The 9,819-nt window shown below is 44.9% G+C and overlaps 1 protein-coding gene across 1 annotated transcript; it reads left to right on the forward strand.

The window, feature by feature from the left end:
- Positions 1-3,521: 3,521 nt before the first annotated feature.
- On the forward strand, positions 3,522-8,817 carry LOC123282488 (polyadenylate-binding protein 1-like 2). Its single transcript, XM_070502705.1, has one exon. The coding sequence runs from the start codon at positions 4,107-4,109 to the stop codon at positions 4,707-4,709; it is 603 nt and encodes a 200-aa protein (XP_070358806.1). The 5' UTR covers positions 3,522-4,106; the 3' UTR covers positions 4,710-8,817.
- Positions 8,818-9,819: the final 1,002 nt, after the last annotated feature.

Below are 9,819 nucleotides of genomic sequence, written 5' to 3' on the forward strand. Positions count from 1 at the left end.
TCTTCCCCACTAGAAAACAAGCTCCCAGAGTGCAGGGTCCCCCTGCCTGGAAGAATGCCTGCTACACAGTAGGCTCTCCATAAATACTTGTGGAATCATTGAGTGAATGAAATGAATAACACTTCCTCCCACAAGAAAGGGACCTCTCCCTCCCTCCACTGACACTCCACAGGGCTCTTCATTTTTGCCTCCGTCACAGCGCCTAGTAGTCAGAACACTTTTGATTGCAGATGGCAGAAACTGACCAGGAACTGACTAAAGAAAGGACGGGGGACACTACGGGGGCCTCTGTGAGAAAGAACTTGAGATGCATGCCCCAACTGCTCTCCTTGTCACTTTAGTAGCCCTGTTCCTGTTGCTGGAGCTTCAGGGACCTAGGGATTGTCTTCAGGTTTGGTGGGTTTGGGGATTCGCTGGCTACAGCATGACTTCCCTGAATCTCTTTTTCCTGCCACTTCACTGATTTCTGTCGGCTCTATGGGCTGGAAGTCAATGCCATAGAAAGAGATCTTGTTGAGTCCTGGTCCTTGAATTGGTCCCCCTTGTCATTTATGTCTCCTAACAATGGGCTAAGTTCTTCTCATCATCCCCACATCCCCTATCCCCCAGAAACCATGGCCTCTGCCTCCTCGGGTCCCTCTTGGATGGCCACCTGGAATGGTGAGGCACAGCTCATCTGCCTCCTGCCTACAAGCAACCTAGACCCCCCGGAGATGTCTCCTAACAGCGGTGACAGTGATCACCTTGGTCGGGCATCAGCTGTACAGCAGGCTTCTCCCGTCTCTGTTCTGCTCCTTTGCTGACACGAGCCCTGTCTAGGGGCAGAGGGCTGGATTTTGCAAGCTGGCGAGGTACATGTCTGCGTGTCTGCTTCTCAGTGGTCTTGGGATGCTTTCCAGCCAGGGAATGGGAAGTTCCCATTGCCTCGCACCCCATGGTGACTGGGTGAGTTCCGCAGGTTCAGGGTCGTTCTGTCATGTGCAACTGCCCAGGTCCACCAGCCAATGCTGCCACCACAGAAAACAGCTTTATTTACCCAAAGAAAGTGGATGGGCAGGAGTGAGGAGGAGAAGAGAATATATACTGGGTAGATGAAATTCCATGGCCACCATAGTCCAATCACATTAGCACCTATAACCCTCTGCTGGCATATCTGCTTGTTATTTGTGTGGGCAGCTTGAGCTTTAGTGGAGTGAAACATCCTGAGAGAAGGGGCTATGGTTTGATTATGTTTTATACCTGACCCCACAGTCCACAGTTCAATGCCCGGCTCACGGTAAGTGTGAAACCCCTATTTATGGAAGGAAAGGACGGACAGAGGGAAGGGCTGTTCTGACTCTCCTGGAACTGGTCACATCTGTTGTCTTCTTTTTGTTCTATCAGCTCTGTCTCAGTTGTGTGCGTGTGTGTTTCGGGGGGGGGCACAAGTGCATTTATATGTGTATTGTTGTTTTCCCCCGAGTTATAATGAGATATAATTGACATATAACCTTGTATAAGTGTACGGTGTACAACATAATGATTTGGCATGTGTACGTATTGTGAAACGATTACCACAATAAATGTAGTTTAACATCCATCACCTCACATAGTTACACATTTTTTCCTCTTGTGATGAGAACTTTTAAGATCCACTCTCTTAGCTACTTTCTGTATTGATATTTAATTTGTACTCTTTCTAAAGATCTGATCATACCGATTCCCTCCCTGAAAGTACCGAGTGGTGCTGGTGAGCTTGGGTATAGAGTCCAAGCACCTTAGCTTGCTTTTCAGGGCCCCACACCTTCCAGCCCCATCTCCTGCCATATGCTCTTGGAGACCATGAGCTCTGTGGACGCCAGGTTATTAGGCATGACCAGAAGTGACCACACATCAAAGCCTTGGACACAGACTGATCTGTCTGTCTGGATTGCCTTCTCTCCTGCCTCAACAAGGTGGACTGCCAACTCATCTTCCAGAGCTCACCTTGGGGGTTTCCTCTTCTGTGCAGCCTCACTTGATTCCTGCCAGGAAGTTAGTGGCTGCGTCCTCCTTTCTGGGGGAAGCGGGACTCTGGCCTCTGTTACACTCTACTCTAATGGTTGCTCACTTGTCTATCCCCTCAGAATTTGGTCCTGGGTGGCCTCTCTGCTCCCACAACACCCACTGCTCACCTTTTCTCACCCTGCCCCACGCCTCCAGTCCATCAAGACTCACTGCTCACTTATTGCATTGCCTGTCCCTTAGCCCCCAGTGCCAAGTACTTGATAAGGCTTCCATAAATATTAGCTGGTCAGCTGGGACCAGGCACCTCATTCTAGAGAGATTTCGGGTTTGGGTTTTGTTTTGAACATGGATGTGCATTTCTTGGTTCATGCTGGGAACCTCAGCATCTTGAGGGCAGAGCCAAGAACAAACAAGCACCTGGCTCTGGACCAGGCCCTGTGCCCAGCGCTTGGTTGGGTTTTCCTCACGGTATCATTAAGGACAGCACTAAGGACAGGGTGCTCTTGATTCTCCCACTTCCAGGCTGCATATCTTGAGGCTGCATGGGAGGGAGGAGTCGGGGCGCTGAAGAACCCCAGGTCCCTAGTCCTCCCATAGTCTGGAATAAGGGCAGGGTTTCCAGCCCAGACTGTCTGTTCCCAAGGACAAGCTCAAAACTAGTCCATGTCCTCCTGCCTCGCAGACCCCGGTGTCCCTAGGGACCGGCACCGGCTCCATGAATATTTGTGGCATGGCATTATGAATGAATGAATACGTGTTCTTGTGTTCTTTATTCCCTCTTTTGCCAGCGTTGCAGAGGAGGGGAAGAGCTGGAAAAAAGGGGGAGATCTCTGAGAAAATGGGTCAGCAGGCCGCAGAAGGAGTTTGCCCCTCTCGTCCCAGCTCGCGCACAGAATAGTTGTTGTTTCCTTGGTGGCAGTGATGTTGGAGGGTGTGTGCACGCGTTGACGTAGGGAGAATCCCTGAATGTGGGAAAACCATTTTTCTTGGCTTTGTTTAGGCCAGGCAAGCGTATTCTCAATGCCACTCACCGTCTCTTGTACTTGACTGAATTATTTAAATGTTCTATGGAGAGAGGAGGGATAAAACCAAACTCCCTAAATCTAATCCATATTCCCTCAGTCCACAGTGGAGCCCTTTCCTTGGCTTCCTCTTCATAAATATCTGGGCGGCCCGAGACGCTGAGAACTGACACCCTTGCCCCCCACCCCCCACCCCAGTGTCCCGCTCCCGCCTCCTCCCACCGCCCACAGCCCCGCAGCAGCCACAGGGGGAACCAAAGAGACAGAAGCCTTCCCAGCTGCCCGGACCACAGACGCCAACACCCCCCGCCCCCCATCACACACCGCCTGCCCGCCCGCCCGCGCCCCGCACGCTAGCCCACGACCCGGCGGCGGCGGCGGCGGCGGCGGCGGCGGCAGGCTGCAGTCTGCAGGTTGCAGGCTGCAAGCTGCGGCGACTGGCATCGGCGCGCTCCTGGCAGCGCTCGCCATCCCAGGTGACTTGGACTCGCCATTATCTCCTGACCCGGGTCCCCGGCCTCAGCTCTGGCTCGCGTCCCCGGCCCGGGTTCCGGCGGCCACCTGCCCTCTTGCCCTCTCCCGCCTTTCCGCCCCCCACCAGCTCGCGGGAAGAGAGGTCGCGGCAGCGACCTGGCGGCACCCGCGACCGTGGCGACAGCGGCGACAGTGGCGGCGGCGGTGGCGGCAGCGGCGGCGGCGGCGGCAGAGGCTGCGGCGGCGACCGTGGCAGAGGCGGTGGCGGAGGCCTCCGTGGCGGAGGCGGAAGCAGAGTTGGAGGCTGAGGTGGAGGCCGAGGCCTCAGTAGAGGAGGCAGTGGCGGAGGCCACCCTGGGGGAGGCAGCGACCCCCCTGACGGGGGAGGAGGCGGAGGCCGCCTTGGCGGCAGCGGCCGTGTCAGTGGCAGAGGCCAGTGCGGCCGAAGCCGCCGCCGCCGCAGAGGCTGCGGCGCCCCCCTTGGGGGAGGCGGATGCGGATGCGGAGGTGGCAGCGGCGGTGGCAGCGGCGGCGGCGGCGGCAGCGGCAGCGGCGGCAGCGGCTGTCGCCGCGGATGCAGATGCAGATGCGAGTGTGGGCTCCGAGAGGAACCCGGACTTTCCTATGGCCTCGCTGTACGTGGGCGACCTGCACCCTGAGGTGACAGAGGCAATGCTGTACGAGAAGTTCAGCCCGGCCGGGCCCATCCTCTCCATCCGCATTTGCAGGGACAAGATCACCCGCCGTTCCTTGGGCTACGCGTATGTCAACTACCAGCAACCGGTGGACGCCAAGCGGGCCCTGGAGACCCTGAACTTTGATGTCATCAAGGGCAGGCCGGTGCGCATCATGTGGTCTCAGCGGGACCCCTCGCTCCGCAAGAGCGGGGTGGGCAACGTCTTCATCAAGAACCTGGGCAAGACCATCGACAACAAGGCGCTGTACAACATCTTCTCGGCGTTCGGCAACATCCTCTCCTGCAAAGTGGCCTGCGACGAAAAGGGGCCCAAGGGCTACGGGTTCGTGCACTTCCAGAAGCAGGAGTCTGCGGAGCGGGCCATCGATGCGATGAATGGCATGTTCCTGAACTACCGCAAAATTTTCGTGGGAAGATTCAAGTCGCATAAAGAACGAGAGGCCGAAAGGGGAGCCTGGGCCAGGCAGTCCACTAGTGCTGACGTCAAGGATTTCGAGGAAGACACCGATGAGGAGGCTACCTTTCGATGAAGACATCCCAGGAGTGAGCCAGCCAGCAGAGCCAAACCTTGGCTCCCACCCGGTTTACAGCCCCACCTTTACCCCCCAACCCACCAGCAGTGTATTGTATTGGGAGCGCAGGTCTCTCTCTCTCAATCTCTCCCTCCCTTCATCTCTCTCTCTCTTTCTCTGTCTCTCCCTCCCTCCCTCTCCCCCTCTCTCCCTCTCTCTCTCCCTCTCTTTCTCTCTCCCCTTGCTCCTTCTTCCTCCTCTTCTCCTCCCCTCCCCTCTCTTTCCTTCCTTCCCTCTCCTGGCACACCCACCAAGGGGGTTGTGAATAATCTTGCTAATCTGTGCCACTTGATAGGTTGAAGGCTGCCTCTTCTCCTTGTGGTTTGGTTTAAAAAGCACTTTCTTTCTCTCTTTGTTTACTGCACAGGTGATACAATTTCATGGTAGAAACGTCAGAAAGGAGAAGGAAATCAGATGAGGGAAAGCCAAGAGAGTAATTGCTCCCCGTGATCCTACTACCCAGAGACAACCACTTTTACCTTTTTGCTGTGCTGTTTTTCCAGGCCCTCTTCTCTCTCTCTCTCTCTCTCTTTCTCTCCACCCCCCCCCCTCCTCACCCTCACCCTACCTTCCCTTTTAAAACACTGTTATAGAGTGGTTCATGTATGTGGTGTTTCTTAACCTGCCTTTTCAGAAACTAAAACCAAACAAAAGTCAACCTTTCTGACTTCTTTCCGTATTATTCAACAGGCTTCCGACACGTCATCTTCAGTGCCTGCAGAGTGTGTCTATGGACGTTAACATTTCTGTAATCATTCCTGCATTGTTGGCACATTCAGGTGGTGCCTAGTTCTTCCTCTGTGTCTAAACCCAACACTGTGTACTCTGATGAGTGAATCCTTCCATGTCAAGCCAAATCTTTGCTAGCATACCGGATGGTCTTCTTAATTGTGGACTTGCAGGATCCACATATGGACATTTTAAAGACTTTTCCTGTGTGTTGACAAATGGTCCCTTCATAAGCATTGTACCGATTTGCATTCATGCCAGCCAGCACAGCTTAGTAAAAAGAGTATGCCCAATTCCCCTGCAGAGTCTCCTGGTCACTGTAATTGATGTGTGAGGGTGTGTGTCGGGGGGAGGGTGTTTGTGTGTGACTTGGCCAACTTGATGGGCTGCAAATGGTATTTCGCTGTTCTTGCTGTTGTGTTGCTGGATTTAAATATTGTTTATCACCTCTCTCCCCTGTGCCCACCTCCTGCCCTTTTCCTCATTGCCGGAAAAATGATTCAGGTTCATTGCAGGAAAAAAATCACAAAGAAGAAAAGTTAACAGAAGAGAATTAATGTCACCAGTAACAATCCTAATGACTACCCATACCTACCTGATTCATTTTCTTCTGTACCTGCCCAGTACTTTTCATGTGATATACATGTGAATAATGTATATACTGTTTCAATATCTGCTTTTTCACACATAAATATATAATATAGATAGATATAGATTTATAGATTTTCTTCAACTCCTTTCATGTCATTAAATATTCTTCTAAAATAGTTTCCATGGCTGTTTAGTGTTCCAGTTGATGGGCTGGACAGAGAAATATATATATGTATGCATCTCTATCTATATTTAGATATATAGATGGAGATATTTGCTTTTACTGTTTCCTGATTGTTGAACATCTGAGTGGTTTCTGGTTTTTTTTTTCTTTTCTGAACCTGAGCTGCTAATGATATCATAGTGCACAAATCTTGCTTACATTCAAGATACTTTCCTGAGCAAACATTGCTAAAAGAAGACTTGAACAGTCGAAGGATATGGAAGGTTTAAAATCTTTTTTTTCTGGTTTTTTATTAAATGACTATCCACAAATATGGTATCAATTTACCCCCATCAAGTACACAAATATTGTGAGAGGACCTGGAAAACTGAGCAGTTTTCTGGACTTGCTATTGCTATTTTTTCTGCACCCTCCCAATATTTTACCAGAGGAACTATAGCTTTTTTTTGTTTTTATTTATTTTAAACATTTATTTTTATACAAATAATACAGTATCAGAAGTGTTTTTTAGTTGATAAGGAAAAGGTCAAAATCACTCCTAATTCTAATAATTGACAAAAACAACTGAAATGTGAAACATGTACATAAATAAATAATACCTTCAAAAATGTAATATATATTGTTTCATTGTAGGATATTTTAATATAATTCATCTTTGTTATCATCTTTCCAAATTATTAAATGTTCTCTAATTTTGTTTTTATTGCATATTCCATATCATGGATAAGCTATAATTACTAAAACTCAGCCCCTCCATGTGTGTTTAAATTGTTCTGGTTTTTCCCCAGTAAGTTTACCTCTATGGGGAACACATTGTAGCTGAATGTTTGCTGATATATGGTGATATTCAATTGCCTTACATACCTTGCCAGTCCGTTGCCAAATGATTCTTACATGAGGTTTATGCCCATCAACAGTGTAAGAGAATGTATATTTCCCTGCTCATCCTCTTAATTTAGTATTTTTTAAATTATGAGAAATTGGTTAAGTTTGCAGATTTTTTCTTTTATTATTTCGTTTTACAAATGCATTGCTTCAGAAAGAGGACATATGCGTTAAGTATACACAACAAGCACTTTTTAAAGTGATTAGTTTTTGCCTTTGCAGGCTTTATGTAGCGTCCATAAAATTTAAAACAAATATAGGATCATACTGAATGTATTCTGTCCAAATTTCCTTTTCAATATATTGTAAATACATCTAAAACATCTTTGGCTATTCAATATTCTCCTACAACTTACTATCATTGTATAGGTGGATCAGAATTTTTTAAAAAGTATTTCCTTGCTTTGGACTTTACAGTGGTTTCTAAGTTTTCCCCATTAAAGCCAAATCTGTGGTGAGTAATTTTGCTGCAGAATTATTGTGCTTACTTAAGTACATAGAAGTGGAATTGAAAAGTTGAGGCCTTTTAAAAGTTTTTAACTGTACCATCAAGTGGCCTGGATATACCAATTTACACTTCCACTGATACTTTGGAAGAATACCCACTTTCCTGCACAAGTTCCTCCGTGGGTATTATAAACTTTATTTTTTGGCCAATACAATGCTATTAAAAACATACCTCATTTTTTGTTCCCTTTTTTAATTTTTAAAAACTATTTTGTTTGGCTTGTTATTCAAGGAATATAAATTCGTTTTAAAAAATCACATAGCATTGATAGGTAAAATAAAATAAATGTATTGAAAATATGAAGAAAATTGTTTAATTTTTATGTATACATATATGTATATATAATGCACTGTATAATACATAATAGTTACATATTATAATTCATATTTTTTATATATAAGATATAAAATCATACTTTACATCTTTATATTGTTTCAAAAGCTTTATTCAGTAATAAACCTTGGATATATTTTCATGTTTATTTTTGCACATCATTTAAAACGGTCTTTGAACATCTATTGTGTATATGGATCGATTCATTTCTGAATTCCTACATTGTTAGCTATTTTCTTTGTTCTCAATTATGTTTTAATTTCAGACCACTATGTTGACTACCTTTTAACCTAAATTTACAGTCACACACATCCATAATTGTTTCTGTAGCAAACACTTCTACAGGAAAAGAAAACAGAAAAAAATTATAGAGCATTTTTCAGACTATACTTTATGGCCAAATTTCCATTTATAAAGTGTCAACTCACACTATTATTCTGGTATTTGCAATATAAATGTGTATCCAGTCCTTTGCACAAGGCTCTGAACTGTGAATTAGAATTTATATTAAACTTTGCCGTGTTTTCAGTGGATAAAATAGAATTCATATTTTTAAATTTTACTTGCTATAATAACATTGTTTTCTTTTTATTTCTACTTGCTAGGCAAGCATATCCTAGAAAAATCACAATGTATTGTTAAACAAAGAGAATAACATGGAGCATAACCATAATCCTACCACTGGGTAAAAACCACATGTAAAATTTGGTTGTATAACGCTTCATACTTTTATATATACATAGGCTTAGATACATAAACCTATATGTACATATGCATAAATGCTAATCCAATGCCTGTTCTTTTTCAGTGAAATGCCTCATAAACATACATCCATGTTAATTAACATTACACAATACTGTTTGTGTAGTTACTGTGTAGTTAAGTAGTATGTTATAGTATGAATAGGCCATCATTTTTGTAAACCAGCTGACTTAACTAGCGGATTTTTGTTTCCAGTTTTTAGATATTAAAATCAAACGTGTGGGAAGACCATTTTCACAGTCATATGTTCACACACATTCAAAGTATTTAATTTATTTATCATACATTTATTAGAAGTCTAGTTACAAAATAAGTCACACTATCACGAATACTGGGAGATCATTTCCACATTAACCTTCTATAATCCATTCCCAGTTTGCAATTTTGTCCCTTGTTTTGCATTGTTGTCTTCACTTGTAATTCTCTTTAAACTGCTGGAAAAATGCTTCAAAAAGCCAATAATTTTTCTACTTATTTTCAAAAAATTTGACCATATTTGAGTCAGAATATAATGATCTTATATAATTCTTAATTTGCATCAGGCATTGTTATAAGTGCTTCTCATGTAATAGCTCATTTAATTGTCACAACAACCCCTATGTGGTGTATACTATTGTTTTCTTCATTTTACGGATGAGATAACTGAGGCATAGAGAGGTTAAGTAACAGTCCAAAGTCATACAGCTAACAATTGACGCAGCTAGGATTTGAACCCATATAGTATAGATTCATAGTCTGTGCTCTTAACTAGTGAACTATAATTTTAAAAAGGCATAATGAACATCCATAATGTTTTTATGCTTCCAAATTCCTTTTTCTTATGCATATGAAAGCATATTTTAACAAAAGAATGCATTCAAATAAATTTTCCTTAAAGGTTTTATTTAATAAAACGCATCTTTAAAAAATGAGAGGATGACATCATCAAGATGATGATGTAGGGTCATTTCCTATCTTTAGTCCTACTCACAAGGAGACGAACTAACAACTATCCATAGATAAGACATCATTAAGAAAATCCCAGAACCCAAGAGTGAAGCTGAAGCAACCCTCTGGACCATAGAAACCAAAAAAGA

This window comes from Equus asinus, chromosome X (assembly GCF_041296235.1).
Source record: "Equus asinus isolate D_3611 breed Donkey chromosome X, EquAss-T2T_v2, whole genome shotgun sequence".
In the NCBI taxonomy this organism is placed as follows: Eukaryota; Metazoa; Chordata; class Mammalia; order Perissodactyla; family Equidae; genus Equus; species Equus asinus.